Below are 25,182 nucleotides of genomic sequence, written 5' to 3' on the forward strand. Positions count from 1 at the left end.
CTTTTGTAGAAAAGCTTCATAAATTTTATTTATCTATTCCTATTTAAAAACCAATGTAATAGGTGAAATCTGTAGCTGTAGAAACATCAGAAAGCAATCATCTTTTTTTCTTTAATTGATATAATGACTCTCAGGCCTGTATGGAAAAAGCGGTCTGCATGGGCTCTGTATTTGAACACCTTCATTTGCCAGCCTCTTCTGTAGGTCTGTGCCTGTTCCACAGCTGTGCTTTGTTCTGTCATGTTAAAAGCCACTTAACTGTAATGCACATCTTCAATTGCACAGGGATAAGATTTTTTTGACCCTCTTACCCTCCCTGGCCCCAAAAATAATTTCTTTAATTAGATTCGTGTGTTCTTAAATACGGACTAACCTTGGTATTTTTAAAAAAGAAATTCTGTTAGTGTTTGAGGTTGCATCTTTTCTAAGCATGTATAAATATCATCTTCTAATTGGTTTTGACAGATGATCCCCTAACTAGTTTCCTCTTATTGAATGAGTCGGTGAAAAGTACTTTGTTTTTCTTCTGTAAAATTAGGCAGCTAAACAGTACAGATCTGAATGCTGCTTGGACTTGTGGTGGTGGGAGAACTGTCACAGAGCTGAAAATATACTTGGGTTTGGATAGATTATAGCCTGGATGACTTTCAGCCCGAGGGAGAAAACCCACTTTGCTGCTGTGAACTAAAACTGTTGATACAGATCTATTTGCCTATAAATTTTCATCTATTTTGAGTAGAAGTCTCTTTGGAGATGCTAGATTGGGAGCCCCAAAGTGTAAAGATCTACTGCATGTTGGTACCTACCTGGGAAGCACTTCTGTGCAGGGGTTGATAGGGAATGGGGGAAGAAAAGCTCTAGGGCACCTGAACATTGAGGGCTGGGGTAAATAATAGAAACTATCACTACAAGTGTATAGTGCGCCAGCCCACTTTAGTATCTGAAATGTTTTATCCTGCCATATAGGAAACTTTTTAAAGGTTTAAACACCTGAATTTCAGCTTTGTGCATTCTGTCTTATTTAAAGGATCCTAGAGTCTTCAAACAAAACAAGCCTAGGTTTTCTCTTTAGGCAACTGCATTATCCATTTGTAGGTTATCTTGCTTAATGCTTGTGTTGGGAATCTCCAGGGCCGTGGGTAACACCGATTGCCCTGTCTTCTAACTGAGCAGTGTCTTATGTTTGATGCAGATCTCTCTCCCCCTGCCCCCCCTTCTGTCTTTGCCAGATGCTCCTTTGGGATTCTCCTTTTACAGTTCCATTGCATCCCCAAGTGGGGAAGGGAACCAGTCATCAGCTGCCTTTAATATTGAAAACTACTGTAATGTAAAAACTACTGCATGGAATTGATTTTGAGTAAGGTTTGTGAGAGCTTACTGAAACTATGTAGTGGGTACCAAAAATGTCTCATTTTTGTTTTCTTCTAGGAACTTTATATTGCCGTGGGAATATCTGGAGCAATCCAACACTTGGCTGGGATGAAAGACAGCAAGGTATATGAAGATGGATGTGCTAGAAAAGATTTTTGAGGAAGGAAATGAGTTGACTTCCTTGCTTTTACATCAGTACTCTAGCCAGTTTTCCAGTTATTTTTAATGTTAAAATTGCCAGTTTGTCTGCTTCTTTAAAACATGCTAGCCCTCTAAGCCTTGCCAAAAAAAGATACCGTGGCAAAACATCTAACACAGTAGAAAAACCATTGCATTACAACCCAAAGTGGTACGTAGAAGCAGCTAATTGACTTTGGTTATTTAAAAAAACAAACAAACAAACAAACACATATGCTTGAATTCTATACAATAGTTCCATTTGCCTTTATTTCAGAGTATGACATATTAATTCATGCATAACAATGTGCAATTTGAATTATGAACTTACTATTCCATAAAGTAAAAGATGTCTCTGACATTCCTGCATTTAGCCATTCAAATGGAAACCTATTATAAAATGGCAGTAAAACTTTAAAAGGTTTAACTCAATAGTTGCCAAAGCAAATAATCCAACATTGGAATTGCCAGTTTGGTCCACAGTGCAGTGTTTGGCAAGAGGAGCAGAATTACCTGCTGACTCATACTATCAAATGCCAAACATCAAAACCTGTAGGTTGTCCTGCCTCTGCGCAAGTAATTTTAGAAAAAGGATTTTTTTTTTTTTTTTTTTTATTTCCAGGGAACAAACTTATGCTTTCTGGCAGAAACTAAACTCAGAACTTTGAATAGCTTATCAAATTGAGGGAAAGATTTGCAAAACTTTACAGGCAGATCCCTGTGTTTAACCAGTGACACACTAGTGCGTTTATGTGACTGGTAATTGTCCTCACAAGGCAGCCTGTGTGGTAGGATGATCTGTGCTTTCTTACAGTGTAGCTCTTTTTGCATGTATTATTTAAACATTTTTGGGGAAAATCACGTAAGCAGGAATTGGAATACAGCACCCTTTATGAGGTCTCAGCCTTCTAAAATCAGGGACTCAAGTGGTGTTAGCGTTAGTCGATACAGTGGAGAAAACCCAACCAAAATGAGAAATTAAGGATGAACGATGGGCAGGGATGGAGGTCGCTATTGAGAAGTGTGAGTAATAGTATCCGTAGCAGTGTATTCTCACTGGTCTTAGTGGAACAGCGTCGCTGTAGTCTCTTCTACTCGCAGTGCAGCAACAGGGAGACAACAGGGGCGGCCAGGCAGCGGGAGTCCGCGAGGGCAGCGCTGATGCAGTACTGCCACAGCTCTCCTTGCTCCCCTGGCTCTGCTGGCAGCTGATGGCCACAGTCTCTTTGTTTCCAGGCGTTTAGTCTCCAACTGTGCTTTTGGGTGAGGGAGAAGATGGACGGGTGGGATTAGTATCAGCCATTGACTGAGAACTGTGTATTTAAAGCTGCTTAAAACTTGATCTGACCCTGTTTGTATTTATCTCCTGCCTTATCTCAGTTAAGACTACCAGCAAGACTGGGAACCTAGTATTTTAAGTGCCAGAATTTCCTTTGATGTAAAAATATTGAGCAGCAATATTGTCCTGTACTGTAACAGCAAAACCTCTGGGTTTTTTTGGCTTTTCCAATGCCATGTTTGATATTTTGAGATGTTCTTCCTTTGGAAATACGGACAGATGAAATTTGTCGATATGAGATGCATACTTAACAGTTTAATTTCTCCCATATATCGTAGTTCTTCTAGTGTAAACAAATGTGTCTATTGTAAAAATCAGTTTTACTTACTTGTATTTGAAATGTGTTCTGCTTTCCTTTTAGCCAAAGCATATATAGGCATTGTAGTTACTGAAAAGATCCAATTTTTACAAACGTAAAGAATTATGCAGCCATGGGAACTCTCTGGAGTGTCCCTCATCCTCCCTCAGCACTGTGAATTATCTGGCATCGTGAACACTTCAGGATACGTTTTCCAGAGTAGTCTGATGATTGCTACCAAGTGAAATGTATAATTTATTTGTCCTTTTACAGCAAGGTAGAAAATGCAGCTTTTGAGGAGACCTGGAGAATTGTCACTGCTTTCTTTCCCTATTCTTAATTCCCTCATGAGGTAGCTACGGTATCTTTTCTTTCTGAGAGATTCAACTTGCAAAGTTCTGTTGCAAGCAAGGTGATGCTTTTGCTTCTTACCATGGAAAGTTGGATTTAGTGATGAGGTAGAGAACCAGATCTTAGTAAAAGTTGCTTCAGCTAATAGAGACAGAGGAAGGGCTAGGCTGCCAAACTAAAGCTTAAGGCAGTTTGTAAGCAGTTACTTTTGTGATAAGGAGAGAGCTGTCAGCCCCCAAGGTGTCAGCAACTGCTGGCCTCAGCCGGCGCTCAGCGTTAGCCCCCGTGGCCTCATGCCCCCGTGAATGGCTCTGCAAAGCACGGTAGGCCCGCAGAGGATAGCTAGAGAAAGTCTTCATTGAGCTGACAGCCTCAGGTATCACAGCCTGCGTTTTGCTTCTCGCACTGTGGAATTGTCAGTGGAGGCTTGCATTTGCAAATGGGGTTAACTGAAATAAAAACAATAAAACTTTGGGAAAGATATTTCAGGGGAAGCGTTACTGGAATACTTGCAGGTCTTGCAGGGCAGCAGCTGGGCTCTGCTGTAGGTGCTGCCTTCTTGTGTGTAGGGTGTGGTCCTTCTGTAGAGTGAGTCACAGGATGCAAATGACCTGTGAAGAAAAAACATTTCTGTGGGCCTAAAAACACAGGATTTGCAAACTTGTATCTTTGAGTTACTGCCACTCCGCCTATGCTGCTGAGCCATTAATTTTGTTGGACATTCAGTGGAGGGAGTAAAACGGAGACACGGGAACGGTGGCTACCTGGGAACGGCAGGTAAGTGTTTCAGGTAACTGTTGGCGTAGAGCTGCCCTGAGGAGCCTTGTTGCCTCGAATCGGAGCGCACGCTGGCAGCGTTTAGGCAGAAAGGCAGTATCAGAGTGCTGTGGTTTAGACCCCCTGCTTGGTGTAAGGCTCGTTTTACGAGCTGTTGTCTTTTATTTTTTTCCTGTCCTTTATGGAGTGCTCCCCATCCTGTTGTAGATTTTGATGTGGACACCCACACTTATTTTGCTGGAAGCTGTCACAGCCATTTACAGAATGGTTTACCTGTATGGCAGAGTTTAAGCCAAGACAGACATTTTCTGGCCTGTTGCGTTGGGATTTCAATTGTGGTTTTTCTACTGTGTGACAAACTAAATTATATGTCCCGTAGTCAGTACAGAGGCCTTTAGGCATGGCTTTATTGTACTTGTTTTAAATGCTACCTCTATTTCTGTGATGGTACGGCTTAGATCTTGCAGATAATCTTTCGTAGTAATTTTTTTTTCTAGACTCTTTTTCGGCTGGGAAGGATAGCCCCGATGTATGCAATGAGCAGGGAAGGGAGGGGTTTTGGGTGGGCAGGTGTTTTTCTTTGCTTGCTTGTTTTTGAGGTGGAAAGGAAAAATGTTTGTTAAATGCTGCAATCCATATCTTCTGCTTCTAGGGGCTTGGAGAGAATTTAGCCCGTGTTTCCTAGAGAAGGCCTGTCACTGTAATCTAGATGTTAATCAATGCATATCTATTCACATGGTGCTTTACTGTTGCTTGCAGACCATTGTTGCTATTAACAAGGATCCAGAAGCTCCAATTTTCCAAGTGGCAGACTACGGCCTGGTGGCAGACTTATTTCAGGTGAGGCTAACTTGGAGATGCGCGGGACGAGTGTGTTCAGCGATCTAACAATAGCTAAGATAATATAACGACTAAGTGTTAAAGATGTCTGTGTGAGGGTGTTTGCTTTGGGTTGTTTTGTTAAAGAATTCGCTTTACGATTTCCTTATTTTCATGCTCAAAATTCAATCCCTGCAAGTAGAAGCTATCATGTGAGCTGGGGCAGGGGGAGTTGCAGCTCGTTTCCTGAATATGAACCGTTTTGAGAAATAACTGCACATAGCTGCTTACATGTATTTTTAAGCTTCATAAAGTATAAAACTGCAGAGTTGGCAGGAGACGTTCTTATTTTTGCCTGGGCTTGCTGCCTTACTGATGCCCACGAGGAACCTGCAGTTCTCTCTGGGAAAACAGCTGCGAGCCAGCCCGTGTCAGAGTACCCGTGGCTCGCGTCTGCGAGCCGCCTGTGCGCGGGTCCACACGTGTGACCGGCAGGAGCTCGCAGTGGCTCTGCAGAGAGGCATGGGCAGAAAACTCTGCCAGTGCTTAATGCCATTCCTGAACTAATGCCCGCTGGCTCAGCGGTGAGCACGGGCCTTTTCCTAAGCCAGAGACAAAGTCACATTCCGAAGAAACACCATGTAGACAATTTCCTTAATAAATTTTGTACGAATGCATTATTTCCACCTAATGGAAATGTAGCTCTCTTAAATAATTAAGCGGCTTTATTCAGCAGGAGAGGAGTGGGGAGTGCTGTGAGCTGGGGTGACCCACAGCCCCTGGAGTGGTGTGCTGGGCATGAGGGGTGGGGAGTGTAACTGGGGGGCTGGGTGCTGCACAGGGAGAGTTTGGGGGGTCAGAGGGAGAGCACGCACTACCCGGGCACTGGTGTTTGCAGGCGGTGCCAGAGATGACGGAGCTCCTGAAGAAGAAGTGAGGAACGGTGATGGACCCCACACTGCAGCTGGGGTGTTGGGTGGGGAATAAGGGCAAATAAAGGATTTTACTGGAAAGAGGTGGGGTCACTGTGGTGGTGGTGTGTTTTTGTTTTTTGGTGGGCAATTGGCACATAGAGTGGTGGTGGTGGGGTGGAAAAAAAGGAAGACAGGTAAGAGAAGGAAGGAAGGGAAAGAGGGAAAGGGAATCAAAGAGGGATACGAGGCAGGAGGCAGCACGTGTTTGTCAGTGTTTATTCCCATCCCCGCTCCCCTCCCAGCTGCGCTCAGCCCCGGGTAGGGTCAAGCCGGGCCCAAGCTGTCCAGCAGCTCTGTCCTGGCCCCGGGTACCGTGGGTCTGTGCTGGCCCTGGAGTGGTGGAAGGTCCGTGGTGCTCCCAGGCACTGCGAGGCTGGCAGCAGGACACGTCTGTGGTCTGTCTGTCTCCCCAGGCACTGTGGGTCCATGTTGGCCTAAGGCTGCTGGAAGGTCCACTGTGCCCCAGAGGACACCATAGGTCCCAGCTGGCCCAGAGCTGGGGGCAGGGCAGGTCCGTCATGTGCCCCGGGCACTGGTGGGCAGAGGCGATGCTGGCTTGGCCCCAGCAGGAGATGCCATGGGTTGCCTCCAGCACTGCCACCTTGCCTGTGGCAGCCTCAGACCCAGCACACTGTGTCCCCACAGCTGTCCCTGTTCCCCCAGGCTGTCCCTATGCCTCAGGAACCCTGCCCAGCCGTGGCTCCGGGGGCCCCAGCGCCCCATACTTCTCATCAATCATTGGGGCGCCCTGCGGGCAATCGATGAGTGGCTTGAGCTGGAAGACGTTGAGGCTCTCCTGGTTCCTGCGGTTGTAGACGCTGAGCCGGTGGCCCAGGTCGGGGCTGGCCCCCGCTGAGCCCGCCGGGCTGGGCAGCTTCAGGTTGACAGGATCCAGCCCCTTCTGCGCCAGACAGGCCTCTTCTGACAGGGACGACAGCAGCTCCTGCACCATGGCGTGGGCCACCCGCTGCCGGGTGGGCGCGAGGTCAGCCCGCGGGTCGGCGCCAGCCTCTGCAGCATCCTCGCAGGCCGTGCTGCAGTCCGGGGAGGAGCCCAGCGTCTGGCTGCTCTCGCTGCAGGCCTGGGTGCCTGAGCTGACGGTCGACCGCGAGGCACTGCCCGACGTGATGCTGGCGGACGTCCCGGTGCTGCCCAGGCGCATCGGCACCTCCACTGTGAAGAGGTCGGAAGAGATGTTGGGGCGATGGACGTCAATGGCAGCGGTGGTGACCACACAGATGGCTGCCTCGGGGACGCCGCTGTCTGCAGGGAAGAGAGCAGAGAGGCAGCTGAAGGCGCAGGCGGGTGGGGGGCCCCAGCCAGCACTCGATGGGCCTGGGGCCGCTGGGTTAGTGAGGGGGGAACCCTCACCTTTCCAAAACCACTGCGCCCTCGCTTGTGTGCGTGTGTGACACCCCCTGGAGATCTTTCTATAGATTTATTTCATACATATATAAAATAGCTATGTGTACCACACATCCCCTCTGTTTATATAGCTTTTTTTTATATACACATGTATATAGATACACACATCTTTATGGAGAGAGAGATATCTCCATTTTTTTATTTTTATATATATATATATATAAAATGGGCATATAAATAATACCATATCTCTCCAGATATGTGTACATATTATATAAAATACGTGTGTCTACATTACAATGACATCTAACTTTACACACACCCTTTATATATAAATATATGTATATTGTTCTCTGTGTGTGTGTGTATGAAAAGAGGGAAAGAATGTATATAACATAGTATACATCTATGAAAATCTATACATGAACACATCCCTGCATACCCTCAAAGGCTTTATTTATATGGCTTTAAAAAAAAATGTATCCCTATGTCTAGATACACACATCTTTTATATATCCATGTACACAATGAGGGTGTATAAAGAGGGCTATTAATATATAACTATCATATACATTGTGTACACACATATTTTATATATGTGTGTAAATACACACACAGTCTCACACACATACACATTTTTATATGTGGCCATATCGATATGGAAAAATGTGTGTGTATGGAGCTCCATATATAATACATTATACCTATATCTACACACACAGAGCCATTTGAGATAGATACACATGCACTATAGTACATAGCCCCCCCCCCTTAAATACATACAATTACCTATCATCAAATGGAACCCACTAACACAAATACTCACACACACACACACCCTTTCCTAGATAAATATATAAATCTCTCTCTATGTTTGTATAGATGGGGAATGGATAGAGAGAGAGGAATATGCATAATGATACTTACACATGAACACCCCTCTTTAGTTATATCGTGCTTTTATATATAAGGGGACTGTATATAGAGGCATACACAGCTATAAATAATTAATACCATACACCTCTCTATATATGTGTGCGCACACACAGTCACTCACACACAAAACCACATCCTTTATATATATAGATTTATTCATATAGATATGGGGAATGCATGTGTGTATGTATAAGGAACTGCATATGTAATATACTATGCCTACATATGTACACACAGACTTCTTGATACATACACTACATAGTCCCCCCATTAAACACATGTAATTATCTGCTGTTAAAACAGGCCACAAACACACACCGCCCTACTATTTTTAATATATATGTGTGTGTGTGTGTGTCTATATACACACATGGACTGTATATATAGGGATATACATATGTAATACATCATACCTATATGTGAACACCCTCCCCTTTATTTATACAGCTTTTTAAATTATATATGCACACACATACTATTATATAAAAATACATAGGTGCATATACGCAGTCTCTCTCTCACACCCCACCCCTCCTCGTTTTATATACACATAATCTTTACGTATAGATTTATCCCTACAGATATGGGCAATATATGTCTGAGTATGTATATATGAGCCCTATACATAATACATCATTATACCTATAGATATACATTTTTTATGTATACACACTCTCTATAGCACAGTCGCCCCTTTAAATATATATAATTATCTATTGGTAAACAGAATACACACACCCCTCCCCTTTATATATAAATATTTTTTTCTCTGAGACATTAAAAAAAAAAAAGGATATATACCTACACATGAACACACCCCCCTTTGTTTATATAGCTCTATGCACACACGTATAGATACACACATCTCTATATACATCACCATGTGTATAATAGGGATGAATACAGAGGGATATACAGCTATAAATAATATCATATACCTATATATGTGTGTGTATATAATATACAGTTTCTCTCTCACACATATTTTATACATACATAGGATTTATACATAGAATTATCCATATAGATAAGGGAAGGTGTATAAGGAGCCCCATATATAATACAGTATACATTTATATAGTATATAATACATAGTCCCCCTTTAAATACATAGAATTATCTGTCTTTAAATAGAAAACACGCGTATACACACATGCGCGTTCGCTCTCTCTCACACACACACCCCTTTATATATATATATACACATATAAAAAATATATATATAAAAAATACATGTATTTCTCACTCTGTATGCATAGACAGGGAATATATATATATGATCTACATATATAATACATTAAAGCTATACTTGAGCGTGTGCACACGCACAACCCCCCCATATTATATACAATACCGCTTTTTTATATATAAATATATATATATACATAAAATTATATATATGTATATATACACACACCCCTTTTTACATATCTCCATGTATATTACAGGGATGTATATACAGAATTGTACATCTATAACTAATACCATATACCTGTACAAACATATTATAGATAATACATAGATATATATACACACACAGAGTCTCTCCCCCCCCATTTTACATACACATAATCTTTATATATAGATTTATCCATACACATATGGGAAAAATATATATGTGTGTATATATATTATATATAAAATATATATAATAAAAATATATGTAATAATAAATTATATATAATGTATTTATAATGCTTACCATTTTTATATATATAGTTATTGCTCGCTGTTTGTGTGTGTATATATACACACACACGGGGAATGTATATATATGGATATACATATATAATACATTATAACTATACGTGAACACACACACATATATAAAATTATATGTATATATATCTATATGCAGACATGGTCACTCACACCTCCCCCTCCTTTTCATCTATCTTTTTAAACATACATACACCTATGTATAGATTCATACATCTTTAGAGGGATATACACAAATAAGAAGAATAATACTGTATACCCATATGTACACACATATATTTTGATAAATAAATATAATTCATGTGTGTATAGATACAGTCTCTCTCTCACATATACAGATTTTATATACACATATACATATCTTTACATATACATTTATCCATATTTATAGAAAGAATGTTTGCATGTTTAAGTGTCCCCATTTATAATACATTATACCTATATATGTACACACATTTTTAATATATTTATATAATACATAATATATGTGTATATACACACTCATGTATTTTCTAATATATAAACTATATATGTATATACACAGGCTCTCACATACCCGCCCACATATATATATCTTTACATATATTTACACATATATAAAATACCTACATAGCTACACACACATCTTTGTCCTTATATCTGTCTGCATACACATGTGTATATACATGGGGGATGTATAGCAATATACCTACATATAAAATACCATGTACCTATATGTGTATATACACACACACATATAGTTTATATATAAAATATATACATAATACAGATTGTATGTAATAATAATACATAATACAGATTAAAAATATATATATACACACACACACAGTGTCTCTCTCACACCCCCTTTAAAAATAATACATATAATTATCTATTTTTTGCATAAACCCCCCCCCCCCCCACTTTTGCACACACATACCTATTTTTTGTTTTTCTCTGTGTGTGTACACATATATATGGGGAACTGATATACAAGGATATAGATATATGATACATTATACCTATACATGATACATACACAGAGAGATACCCATATTATATGTAATACACATTATACATATTGAAATGCATTAATATACATATATATATGGGGATATACATGAGGATATACATGAGACATCATACCTATACATACACACATTCATATTTTATATAATACAGAATACATACAAAATATGTATGTATATACAGTCACACACACATATCTTTTTTTTATATATATATATATATGAAAAAAACAGAAGAGATCTTTAATACGCATATAAATATCTCCCCATGTGTATCAATGTAGGGATGTATCTACAGGGATATACATATATAATACATTATACATATATATATATATTTACAACCATACACTTTTACACACATGTTCATTTATTCTTGTTATATATACATCGGTATATATGTATATATCTCCGTGTGTGTATATATATAAAAATATATATATAAATAATAATATTTTTAATGTCTATATATATACACACATATATTCAGAGACCATCTCTCCTCCTCTCTCACACCCCCCCACCCTTTACATATATCTTTATATATTTTTATATATTTAATATATGTATTTAGATAAAATATCTATGTACACAGCCTCTCACACACATCTTTATATGTATATAAAGACATACATATATCTTGATATATATACAGAGTCACACACATACCTTTATATGTATATAAATCTTCTCATATATATGGGGATATATGTTATGTTTGGAGATACATATACAATATATGATACACATATGTACAAACATGTATATATTTTTACATATATATGTGTATCTGAGTTTGGGTATATATGTGGGATATACAATATATTATAGATTTATATGCATACATATATATACTACTTATGTATATACATAGACACATTGTTATATAGATATATGTATCTTTTTATATGTCTATATTTCACTGTGTGTATACATACTATATATAAGGATGTGTATATGGGGTATAAGCGTAATACATTATATGTGTACACGCATATATACATATCTTCTATATATTAGGTGTACACGTATATGCACACACATCTTTTTTACTTATATATCCCTGCATATATATGGGGATATATATAAAATACATGATACCTACACACACACACACTCTTTATATATATATATATGAAATATATAATTTTATATCCGTAAGGGGGGGGTGCGTGTCCACGCCCACCCGCCCAGCCTGGCTTACCAGGACATTTTGAAGCATGCCTCTTCAGCCTCCTCCCAGCCACGGCAGCTCTGTGCCGGGCAGCCCGTGCCCGCCAGCCCCGCCAGGCCCCTCGGCCCCAGCCCCAGCTCCCGGCAGACCCGGGGAGCGGGCTCTGCCTCGCCCTGACCGCGTGCGGAGAGCCCTCGGTGCCGGCGGGACGCCTGCCAGGGGACACCCGTTCAGAGCCTGACCTCAGGGCGCTGAGGCTTCTTACCATTCAGTGTAACCTTTCTGCAAGGTTCCCAAGCAAGGTGCTGGGCTAAGCTAACTCCCCACTTCTTTCCATTTATTTTGTCCACGTTGTTCATTCTCAGGTCCATCTGAACCGCTCTGCAGCCTGCACAGCCTAGCTAGGGGGAAGCAACCTCTCCCAGATCTCCCAACTATTATGAGTGCCTTCAGCAGGAGCAAACCTTTAGAGAATTACTGTTTTGGTACAAACTTCCATGGAGCAAACCAAGAGATGCCGTGGTGGGTTTCATTTCCAGGACGGATCTACATCATTGCTCAGTCTCACCTGGTTTACGGCACACACTGCAATGCAAAAATGTAGTTCACATTTACATTTTCGAGCAAAACTTACCACTGCTAGGCTCATTGCGGTATCGACTGATGTAATTATTCATGTCATCCTCTGAAAACAAAAAGGCAGCTATTAGAAGACCATTTATTTGATTAAATGGTTGAAATTCCACCCCGTGAAAGGCTCTCCTCTGCCCTGTATGCCCAGAGCACCACCTTTGTGTGTTTTTAGGCCAGAAGACCAGGTGTGATTTGGCGGCACACTGCAGTCCCCACGCACCCTGTTGCTGCAGCCAAAGTAGGGATTATCGTTTGTTGCAGTTCTTTACAGCACCAGCCCGGGAATGAGGTATTCGGGGTTCCAAAGAAAACATGCTCCATGATCTTTCCAAAGACTGACACAGGGCTGACCAGTTCCCCAGGCCCGTCTCCTCGCCACTTGTAAGGACGAGTGTAACCCTGGCCTTTTTCTGGTCAGCAGGGCCCTCCCCTCCCGCATATGGCACAAGGATAAAGGTTGCGTCTATCCTGACAGGCTGAACGGAGGGCACCAGCATAGACAGACCTACTTCTGCTGTACAGTTACCCCACTGAGTTATCTCCTTCTACACGGTTACTCTTCAGAAAGGGAGGCACTGTGTACCACATGTGACCTGGGCCGCCTTCTCGCTCACGTTAACGTTAGTCACTCCCTGGCGAGACCCAGCGATCCTGGGAGAGCCCAGCACCCTGCTCCCTACCAGTCTGCAGCCATCCCCTTCTTCTGCCACGGAGTTCTCCAGGTAGGGGTACTGGGAGGGCAGGTTTTAGTTCTCCTACAGGGATACTTCTATTTTCTTCCAATATTTTTTATCACATGGCCCAACACTGCTCCTCATTTTCATTTGCAGTCCTCTCCTGCGACCTATGCTGTTGCCACGTGGCACAGCAATGACATAACCATCGCTCCTGAGCAGCTTCCCTGTGTTTCTGCACTCTCTCTTCCCTTTTAGTGTTTTTAACTTGTCCCTGTGAAATGCAGTTGACTTAAAGAAAGAGGAAACAATATCCAGTATGTTTCCAGTAGAATGGCTAGAACTTCCCCTGTTCTACCTTGGATGACAGGGCCAATAAAAGCCACACGAAGAGTTTACCAAAACAAGTGGCAATGCCTCTCCAGCTCAGCACAAGCGCTGCTGTGGGAAACGAAAAACAGAGCCAGACAAGCCAGCTCTCTAGCAGTTGTAAATCCACGTCATTTTAATGTGTAAATCCCTACTTCTAAAATAATGTCATCGTTTTTTTCATTCAGAATGAATAAAGAGTTTTTTTGTATATTACATATGTAATATATAGCATAATACTAACATTACATTATCTGTTGGCTTAAAATATACTATAAAGATTTTTACAAGTCAAGGGTATAGTACTACACTTGGAGTACCTACATGAGAGCTACACCTGAACTTCAATCATGGTAAGATAAGAATGAAGACATGACCACAAAAGGGAAAGCAGCAGCTATATTGCATATACAGGTTCAGATGCTGCAGGTGACGGTGGCATTTCCTGTTCCCTTACAGAAAAGCAGAACATTTTACAGTTGCTGAAAAAGAAAATTAAAAAACTCCTCTTGTGGCAATTCTGAGCAGAACGCAAACATTGCTGCTAAGAAAACAGCAGCGGCAATCCAGGAAGAATTTCAAGCTTACAAGCAACCTGACCCGCCCAATTTGCGGTGTATCGTGTGCTCTAAAAGCATCCTCTCCTTTTAAGTGCTCTTTTTGATACCGTGTTTCAGAAAACCATGCTCATCCCTTTGAGCCATATTTCCTTCATCCCCCTGGGTCTCTGTGGCTACAGTCCTGCCTTTCACAGCACATTGCGGTTTGCAGGTGAAAGAAACAGATGTTTTCTGGGGAACACTTTCTCCGCACAACAAGACCCAAACCACTAAGCACTCTGTACCTGAAATAGCTGCGCTCATAAGAAGGCAATCTAACCTGACACTGAAAGGCAACATGGTTGTTTTCCTGGTTTCATTGGATCTTAAAAGCTTTTTTGGCCCTTGTTGATCTTTAAATGCCTGCAGTCAGAGGTGTGCTTTGTGCTAATGTCTGAGTTTAAAAAAGAGGCCTCAGAGTAGCTCAAGGCAATGCCGCTGAATTAGGAGTACATTGCAAGGCTTTTCAGCTATCTGCTACTAAAACACACTTCATTTCAATCATGCATAATTTATACCCTAAATGCCACCAAACCTGCCAGCCCATATAGAGACAGGTTCTTGTTCAGGCATGGAACCTTCAGCTACAGTCAGAAAATACCTGCATAGATGTATTTCTGGTAAGGTGCTCTCATCGTATTTAACTTAGAGTCTAATTCTAAGCAAAGAAATGAGGAAAACAGAACCACAGTTTGGCCTGGATGAGGGCATGTTCTGCACGTGGGGGTCGCCCCTCCTCATCACCTGGCAAAAGCACACGGCCGCACTCTGTGCAGTGACTGGGGGACGGGGGTGCTCTCGTTTCCTTTGGCTCTCATTAAAGTCTGCCCCAAATGCCAAGATGCTTTGCACTGAAGACAGAAAACAACTTGGAAAAGTTATTCATCTGCTTTTCATGTCTTATGACAAGGCTCAAATCAAGTCGTCTTTAGGACTGCACACATTTACTGTCCTGGGTATCTGTCTATCAACTAGCAGAATGTACCAGGGCACTATTTTCAAACCAATCAGTTCCTTTCAAACCAGTTTAGCAGAGAGAGATACACTGCTCTCTGTATCAGCAAAGGCCAATGCCAAACACCTGAAAAGGAAATCCCGTAACGCACTCGCATGGTGAGGAAAATCCCAGATTGTCCTGGCTGTGTGAGTGACCACTTGCACACAAGATTGGGAGAGCTGCCTTGCTGCCTACTTTCATGTTATTATGCGATGGCCTTACTAACGTCATTGTTTTACATTGCTTATCTATCTATAAATAAAATATATATGTATAAATATATACACATATGCATGCAATATATAAATACATATATATATATTTACTTTGAATAGTTTCTTATGAATAAAAACCAATAAGGAGTAATGGAATAACAGCAGCAGAATAAATATTTCAGCAACAGATTTAAGTTTCTGAATGATTACATTAAAGCAAACTGACAGTTAACAAACTCATCTTAGTTATATAGGAGTCTCAGCTGCTTTGGGCATAAAAGGTTATAAAGAATTCCAGTTATCTCTCATTATATTCTACAGTGCTGAAAGCAAGGAGTTAAAAAAAATGCCACAAATATAGAACTGAAAGCAACTATTTGTGCATATAAAACATATAGACAAATAAAAAGCACAGTACTGCACATTACTATGGAATACTGCTTAAGTACTTTATGGTGATTTACAATGAGATGAAGTCCCTACTGCTCAGTCTGTGCAGTCAAATAGCATCAGGAGTACAACTACATTTGCAGCTGGTGGCATGTAGGAAGTTCGTACGAGTACGTAGGGGAGACCAGCTTTTACAAGAGGGGCAGATTGCTTATATTATTTAAATTCTACATAGTGTTTTCTGCTGTCAGTGTATTGTAGTTTCTAGCTCCAGAAAGGGAGTTGTCTTAAGAAATACTTCATTCTTCATAGTTTCCCTGTTTTTTAAAACATTTTTTTCCTTATTTCTGCCACTTTGGAATTTTCAGGATCCAGAATGCTTTCTTTTCCTCCTTTCCTAGAAATAAACCCATCTCTTCAAATACACAGCAATGTTACCTGCAATTCCTTTTCCAGAACAGAAGCTTTCCATTTAAAAGTCTTTAGCCATAACGATGCCCAAATGGTATTTATAGTAATTTAAGGAACTGGCAGTAAGCAGAAAGAAAAAGCATCTCCCTCTTATTTCTCCTGGAAATGGCAACCTTAAGAAAATCTCTATGGATGGTGATTAGGCTCCTCTTGCTAGATGCACCAGGAGGAATCACAGAATCATTTAGGTTGGAAAAGACCTTTAAGATCATCGAGTCCAACTGTAAACCTAGCACTGCCAAGTCCATCAGTAAACCATGTTCCTAAGTGCCACGTCTGCACATAATGAATGAAAGCCTTTACCCCCAGGAAATCTGGTAATGAAGATCCAATAGTTGTGAGTGGAGAAGGTAGCATGGGAAGAGCGAGGCAGCTCTTCCTCATGTGAAAACCCATCCTAACCTGTGGCAAACAAGGATGGTTCTACAATCTTCCCTGGAAAGCGAGAATGATGGGAAGCAGTAAGATATGCAGCAACACTGTGGAGGAATTCAGCTGAGAGAAGGTTTTGCTGGGCAGGACAAAGAACAAGCAGAAAGAGGCTGTTCTCTATGGTCCATGAGCATTATTTGCTCAAGTAGTGTGGGGTGTGAATGACTGCCAAAATAGCATGACAAAATAGGTTTTGACTGACAAAACAGCATGACCACGACACCTGGAACTGCTTCACCTACTAGTGGAAGACAGCAACTATATAACTGTAAGAGGTGAAGCAGCAGAGTAATGTGGGACCACAAATAGGCAGCAGGGCCGACTCCAACAGGACCAGGACTTTTCACAAGACAGAAGGGAACGTCTGTTTGGGAAGGTTGCTCAGCCTCCTACCTATCTCGCATAAAACCAAAACAGCCTTCCCTGACACTGTGACCAATCACTTCTGCGAGCCTGTAAGTGCAGTAAAGTCAAATCAAGAAGAGGAACTAACTCTCATCTCTTAGCCTGCTACCCAAATCTCTGTTATTGAAAAAACATGCAGTTCTTGGTCAGGATCTGTCTGACAGCTACTGGATTTTGTCTGATGAAGGTTTTCAAGTTATCTGCCTGTTCTTTTCCTGCAAGATTCAGAACACACGCTAAAATGATTGAGGGAGTAATAAAAACTATTTAGAGTCCAGTCCCGTACAACCTCATCTGACCCAAGAGACAACGTTGTAATCTCTCTCTCCTGGCCCTATAAAAACCTAATAAATTTGGTGAAACACATAAATGACACTCCACCCACGGCAGATCTCTCTTTTAGTTCTACAATCCCTCAACAGTGACCTTTAATTGTTTCATCATTGACTTCAGTGAATGAGTCTGCAAAACCCCTGCATACAATAAATACCATTTGCACATCTTTTAGATTAGAGGTCTTAAAAAACTGATTTCTTTTGAAATATTTCATTTTTAAAGTATTTTACTTCCTATTTTTATTGCCATTGACTATTGCCTTCTGTCTCTCAAAGCTGAATTTTCTGAACAGGAAGGTTATTTTTTCTGCTGTGTAGCCTCCCACTGAGGATATGAGTCCTTAGAGTAGAGTAATGTCTTACCCCAAATTTCCTCCAGAAAGCAATCTTTACTAGGACATTTCTAAAGAAGCAGATCTTTCCATCACTGCTATCTGACACCAGCGTCTTCTCCTTAAAGTACCACTACCACTTTGAAGCATTTGGGAAAGAAAAGTCGGATGAAATACACTTTGCAAGAAAAACCACTAAGATACACTCTGAGCACGGAGGTTTTTCAAGGCACAAGTTACAAGATGAAGTTATTGCCGCCTAAACACTTCTAGAAATAAGAACAGCGATGACAGCTACGCTGCTCTGACACTAGCCAATAACACTGCCACAGCCTGACTCTGCACGCAAAGCGCATAGCTTTAGTATGATACTGTGGGACGGAAGACAGAATGTACATCAAGAAGGACATCTATAGGTGCTTCTGAGAGCAGACTGGCAATCCACAGGGGAAAATTCCCTAATGAAGCGCTAACTTTCCTAGGGAGTTTTCACCTGCAGATCGCTATGCACTCTCTGGCATTCCAGATCTGCCTGACCTTGGCCATCTGAACTTCACCATCACCAAATTCTCAGCCAGACCTAACCTCCTCCTCTTCTCAGCAGTCCCACTATAGCTCACTGCTCACTTGTAAATGCCTTTATTAAGGGATATGCACGCTCCCTAGGCTGTGCTGTACTGTCTAGTTCACCCTTCTGGTCTTGTGCAAGATGACCCGAGCACAGGTTTTTCCCCCTTTGCTTTGCAGGCCCTAGAAGGTCTCTCCCTTTCCCTCTAGCAACATGGAAAGTTTGTGCCAAGAGGAAACGTGAACAGCCAGCTGGCACTTTCCAGGAGACTCCCCCTGCTTTTCAAATGAAGGCAGATTGCCACACCAGTGCAAGCTGCAGTACTCGCACGACTTTTCCACTCACATGGATATCCAGTCCCTGCAGAGGTCAGATGGGTGCCTGAGCACGTGGATAATCCACCTTGAGAGGAACAGTCAAAGTTAGCTTGCACAGAAACAGAGCAACAGATTCAGCCTGGTCCCAAGTAAGAAATCAACCTGAGATGGAAGTCATTGTGCAGAAGGAAATCCTGGGATATGGAACAGGCTCCATTATCAGCAGATACTGCTGGGACAGAAAAACTGGGACAGAAAACCAAAATCCTTAACTGACAACAAATTGGGTGGCTTTGGCCCTCGCTTTAGCAGATCATCCTGCAAGAGCACTGTGTGCTGAGTTGAGCATGGCCGAGATGCAAGACATCTGTGTGCCAGCATGGCTGGTGGCTTTGGGTAGAGGATGGCCTGGGGGACGTCTCAGTGCTCTTTCCAGCCTTGTTCTCTATGAATATGGATCAGCAGATCCACATCTGAGTTGGCTTGTTACAGTCAGCCTGAAGCAAACACAGAGGAACTTGGGTCTGTCTCTGCAAAATAGCCACATTTGTTGAGTCTAGAAAAACAAAGGTTGAGAAAGAATATGGCTACCAACAAAACAATAATTTGCTGGGTAAACACCAGAGAAAGGGAAGAATAATTTAAGCAAAAGGATTCAAGAACAAATTGCTATAAACTGGCAATGAATAAATGTAGACTGTGAATTAGGAAAAGATTTCTAATAATGTAGAAAAGTGAGATGCTGGAACAGTGTTATAATGTCAGCAAAGGGCAAAATACATCACTGCTGTCACACGGAGCACGATCTGTTTATGAAAGAGGTTATTATGAAAGGGGCTGCATGCTTGGACAGTGGAAAATGTTGCAGTTCTGTGTTCCTTCACCTGTCAGCAATGTCTTCACACCTCTGCACATTAATGATGGGAGACAACTTCAACCTCACACGCATGACTGTACGCTCACCACTTCTGGAAGTGTAAAGTTTCTACCCCACCCATTTGGTGAATATGAAATTCAAGAGCCTAACTTTACTAACTACACACACATTTCTGTAAGTGTTGCTTAAGGTTTAATTCCTTTGATTCCTGCCTGGATGAGCAGTGCACAGAGAACCACAAAGCCTGAAAGAGGCACCTACAGAGAAGCCAAATCCTCACTCTTCCACGGACACATGGAGCTTACCCAGGAAGTGGAGTGCACTTCAGATATAACCATTTCCAGGAGTAGGCTTCAAAGTAGATACATTTCAACATTTGAAAATAACCATAAACTATTTTTTATCTATTGTTCTGCAGTAACAGGGCGCTCTCAGAGCACTAACAGATGATCACCAAAGGAACTGGCTTAGAGTTTAAAAGTATTCAACCAGCTCAGACTGCCTTGCAAGGAACAACTGACAAAATCCTTTCCAGTGCCCTGCTTTGCTTTCTCAGACAGCTTATGAATAATCTTAAGGGAAGCTCTCTGAAGCTCCAGAATTTTTCACGTTCCCCTCCCAATATCCTCCTTTCTTCACTTACAAAACAGTGGGTACCTACGGGGAGAGCAACCTTTACTTTTCTCCAAGCGTGATCATAAATTGCAGCAGGCCCCCAAAGCAAAAGACTTACTGCTAACCCTGTAAAAATGGAAATTTGGCTCAGAATAGCTAAAATAAGCTTTCTGCGATGCGAAGTAACGGAGCTAGGATCCGGTTCTTGCTCAAAGGAATAGAAGGGTGGCATATTAATCTTAAACTATGGCAGTACTGTAGAATTTCAAAAACTGAAATGATATATGCAGGAAAATGAGGAATTTCCACTAGGGACTGTAATTCATATATTATGGGAGAGATTAAAGAATAATAAATTTTGGGAGGAAGTATTAATGGCTATATGGGGCACTGTGAACCTCGCATTCCCTGAAGCCTGGAACTTTGTATACCAAACACTAAAAATGATTTGTGCAGGAGCAGAAAACATTAGACGTTATTCTGACCATGACCAGTTACAAACTGTACGAAGTAAGAACTCAGCAAGAGAAAAAACTTCCTTTATAATTTAGAGATGAACAGATAGGATAATATTTGCCATTATGTCAAATGGTAACCATCTCTGGGAAAAAGAAAGGGGATGACAGCACTTAGGATATTTCCCTTGCTCTTAGAGAAAAGCTGACCACAATGGTCCTGAAAATCATTAGCGATGCTGCTGTGCATTCACATGCAACAGCTTCCACCCTAAGCTCTTTACAAACTGAGGCAGAGAAGCTAAGTAAAGTGCTCACAGTGCAGCAAATGTCACAGCTTTGCCCTAGCTTTAAAGCTCCTTGAGTCCTGCCCTTTTCTTGAGTCCATCATCTTTCCTGGTGTTGATAAGGCCACCCTTTGATGTGCATGCTGAAGCCTGTGTTTTAGCCTTCATGTTTGTCTGCTCTGGAGATCGATTTTTTGGCAAGGCAAATAAAACCTCCATTCAAAGCAAGTTAAAGGTGAAAAATTTCCTGCTTCTTAGCCAAATTAATTAGAAAATACCATATATCCATACATTTTCCACAGAGTTATTCCTACTATGTTAAGAAATCTCTTGGTGAACTGCTCTGGGGAGACAGAAGCATGTGGGGCAGCAACCAGCTCGTTATTCAGAGAATTAGCACAGAACTGACCAGGCCACAAACAGCTTACAGCTGTACTACCTCAAGAAGTGGTCCTTCAAGGAGAGGCATGAAATATTAGCTGGGGAGTTATGGGACACTTTCAGAGCCTGTTGACCATCTGACTAGAGCTCTTGCCTCTCCCAGCCTCGTACCAGCAATTAAGGCACTTCAGATAAAAAGAGGAGGAGGTCTGCAGAAAGAAAAACTGGGTGAAAACATGTACTGAAAGCTACCAAATCAGCCAGCACATACAGTACTCTCCTGGTGCAGGCCACAGTGTGTGTCTCCACACAAATTCCCTGAGGTGCTGCGTGTACCATGTGATACTGGGGTTACCTGACTTACTTTACTGAACGCTGTAGTAAATGGTTGCACAAAATCCAGTGTAAATACCAGAGGACAAGCTACAGCTGCCCCTGAGGAGCTTTAACTTATGCACTATCCCATAAAACTCCCAGGTAGGGAAATGAGTCTGAATGCTTTCTTATTCCATAAACCCTTCGTGGTAAAGTATTCTGCACTGAATGTTTCCATTGTTCAATATAGACGAGGGAAATAAGATTAGCTTGAGATGGAATATCCCATTTTCTCATGCAGTATGTTCTCTAGCCAACTGAAGCTTGCTGGTTTGGCAGAATTCAGGGCTCTCCGAAGATGGTGATTTTTTTGAAGGCTGACAAAGTTAAGTTTGGCACAAACACATGCATTCCATGCTACACCCGACCCTCAGGTGTCATATGTAGGGCTAATGTTCTGCCAGAGCATAAGAGAACAGCACATCAGAGCCTGTTTTGCCTAACAGCTGAATCGTGGCTTGGAACTGTAGCTTTTCTTTTAACAGTATTAGCAACCTAGTCCCTTATTTCTCCTCCAACTAGTCAGTGTAACAGGCAACTGCAGATATTTTTCAAAGCTCACAAATAGCACGTGGCACACAGAATGATTAACTGCAGTCATCACATCACAGCATCAAACACAGCTTAGAGAAAATGAATGCAAAACAATTCCTAATGTGGTCTGACACAGAGGGTAACTTGCAAAACATAACCCTTGACCCAAAAGTCAGGATTTAAAACACTGGTGGCTTACAGTTCCAGGCAGAGCAAGTGGTGTGGAAAGCCCCGAAGATAGCACTGCCAGTGTAACCACACCACGTGAGGAGCAGGATACAGAAATGACCTACAGGAAATGCCTTAATTGTCTGTGCTCTGCAGAGCCAGGTCTCAGGAGTATGTCACTTGCCTGAGCAGGTGAGGAGATCCTTCACCAACCAGGTATATCCCTTCCACACTGTGCAAATGGAGGCACCTTCAGCTGAAGACATGCTCTTCTTCCATCCGACATACCACATTCAGATTTTGCTGATATATGTATTCATCAGAATAGCCATGGTGTAGATGAAGAAAATGCTGGCAGCATGCCAAAGTGATAATGGCGAAAGCTGCTGCAGCAACAGCCAACATATTACTGGGAGTGCAAGTTGGTGCTGGGAGAGCTGGAGAAGACAGACTCAGTTGAGGTGGGGAGGGAGTAGAGCCAGGCAGGGCTGGCTCATGATCTTTCTTCCCCAGGGGTAACTGCCTTCTCAAGCTGTTAATTGAGGTTTTGAAGCCTTGTAGCTTACACAAAGCAATCTCTAAGCCAGCACTGCTAGTGCAAGATTCAAAGCCTTGGTAGCTTACTATTTCTTTCCTTTGCAAAATAATCCAGGAAATTACATGCAAAATCCTCTGCCTCAATTGACTGCTACCTGGATTGTGAACTAAAGCACTGAATGTTATTGCTGGGCTTGTGGTTTCTCATGCAATCTTAACTTGGTCCTCTTGTCGGTAGCCCGTCATGATGGTAGACTATCACCGATGGGTGTCCCTTGCTACTATAAGACTAAAGGAAATTTCTCCTGTCCAACTCCTGCCTCATTCAACATAAAGGACAATTGTTTAAATGGAGTCACCTGAATTTAGCTGCTAAGGACAAGCGCCCAAAATAATGCATCTACAAAGGCTTTGTATGTACTGTATGATACAATGCACAAAAAATATTTCCTCCTGTATTTTTAGATGACTTCTGGGAATCAGAAATTAATTCTGCATACTCAGTATGAATGTTTAAATATAACATAACTGCACGTTACCTGATATGTAAAGTAATGCATGTTTTCTTACTTGCTGAACGTCTTTTTTCAGTGAAAGGCATGAATCTCTCTAATCACGTAACCTAACTGAATGCAGAAATCAGTCCTGAAGATTGCGTGTCTACTTTGTTGCATGTGTGGCCAGCATTTTACAGGAAGAAACAAATAATGAGTATTTGTGTTAACTTTGATGATGGAATGAATACCTCTGACAGAAGAATTTTTAGATGAATCTCCACAGCACTAAAATTTCAGCAAACCTCCTTAAAATGTGCACAACGCTCTGCAGTTCCCAATGTAACCCTCAAGGAACGCATGCATAAATTATACTCTATCCACTGGGGAAACCTCTGAAATCCTACGAAAAAGGGGGAAATGCATTTTAGGGGGCAGTCTGCTCAACTGCCTGCTTTTAAATACAATTTCAAATCAGGAATAATTAATGGCTGAATTGTGGTTAGCGCTTAGATATTATAAAGAGGAAAAAACAAAAACAATTTCTACATGCTTTCATTACTGTGTAGAGAATGGAAAGGATTATAATTTGAAAATGTCTGGTGAGCTTTTTCTCTTAAACCTTTTGATTAAAGTACTTCTGTGCCTTGAATCCTAAGGAGCTTGACCAAAATAAAGATACCATGCAAACCTCTAATTCAGATATATTCACATACTGCTCATCTACTAAAATAATCAAGCTAAGATGTTCAAGGAAGACTAACATATCGCCAAGGTAGAAAGTGTTGTCTCCTCTGGAATATTATGTTAAATGTTACTGAGATCAGGACACATTCTGCACTCCATTGTAAGGGTTAGGGAACCACAGGAAAAAGAGCTATGTCTTTTCCAAAAATACTTCTGGTCTAGCATTTGTGTGATAAAAATGGATCTGAGTAAATATAACTGTTGATATTCCCCTCAACCACACACCTGCCCAACAGACAGCTCACAGACGACGGACTGCTCTTCACCATAGTCACATGGCACTTAGATGTCCAAGCAGGAGCTGCCTATACAGTGCATCGCTCCTTTTCTGGCACCAGGGCTGCCCTGTCCAAGCACAGCTGGGCTGTCCAGCATTGGCAGTTTTAAGCAACCTGGTGAAAGTGTAGCCTCTAGGCAAGGCAAGCTTCATAGCTGATGCATGGGTCCTCTCTAAACCACAGAAATGCAAGTGGCCAAAGATTAAAACTGTTTTTCAATGTTCTTCTCAATTTCCCTGCTTTTACCTCTGAGTGATTATCATTTTGCCAATTCTGATTTGGCTGCTGCTGCTTTAGTGTTTGATGGATACAATCATGAGAACACTGGGAAGGTACATCATAGTAATTTTCTTCCCGAGTCATTTTATTGGCTCTGTTCAGAATCTGTTC

General features: G+C 41.6%; 2 protein-coding genes across 3 annotated transcripts in view; one reads left to right on the plus strand and one right to left on the minus strand.

Moving 5' to 3' along the window:
- Positions 1-6,154, plus strand: part of ETFA (electron transfer flavoprotein subunit alpha) — a 32,450-nt gene extending 26,296 nt beyond the window's left edge. Inside the window, exons 10-12 of one of the 2 annotated variants that reach the window (XM_082321631.1) lie at positions 1,429-1,494; positions 5,073-5,153; positions 6,031-6,154. In XM_082321631.1, the coding sequence (XP_082177757.1) occupies positions 1,429-1,494; positions 5,073-5,153; positions 6,031-6,069 (186 nt within the window). In that variant the 3' untranslated portion in view covers positions 6,070-6,154. The other variant, XM_082321632.1, reaches the window with a different exon arrangement.
- A 622-nt stretch (positions 6,155-6,776) lies between these two features.
- Positions 6,777-25,182, minus strand: part of TMEM266 (transmembrane protein 266) — a gene marked incomplete at both ends in the record, with an annotated part of 61,800 nt that continues 43,394 nt past the window's right edge. Inside the window, 2 exons of the mRNA XM_082321350.1 lie at positions 6,777-7,369; positions 12,942-12,992. Of these exons, the coding sequence (XP_082177476.1) occupies positions 6,777-7,369; positions 12,942-12,992 (644 nt within the window). The remainder of the gene's footprint in view (positions 7,370-12,941; positions 12,993-25,182) is intronic.

Source organism: Platalea leucorodia (assembly GCF_965183815.1).
Source record: "Platalea leucorodia genome assembly, chromosome: 9".
NCBI lineage: Eukaryota > Metazoa > Chordata > Aves > Pelecaniformes > Threskiornithidae > Platalea > Platalea leucorodia.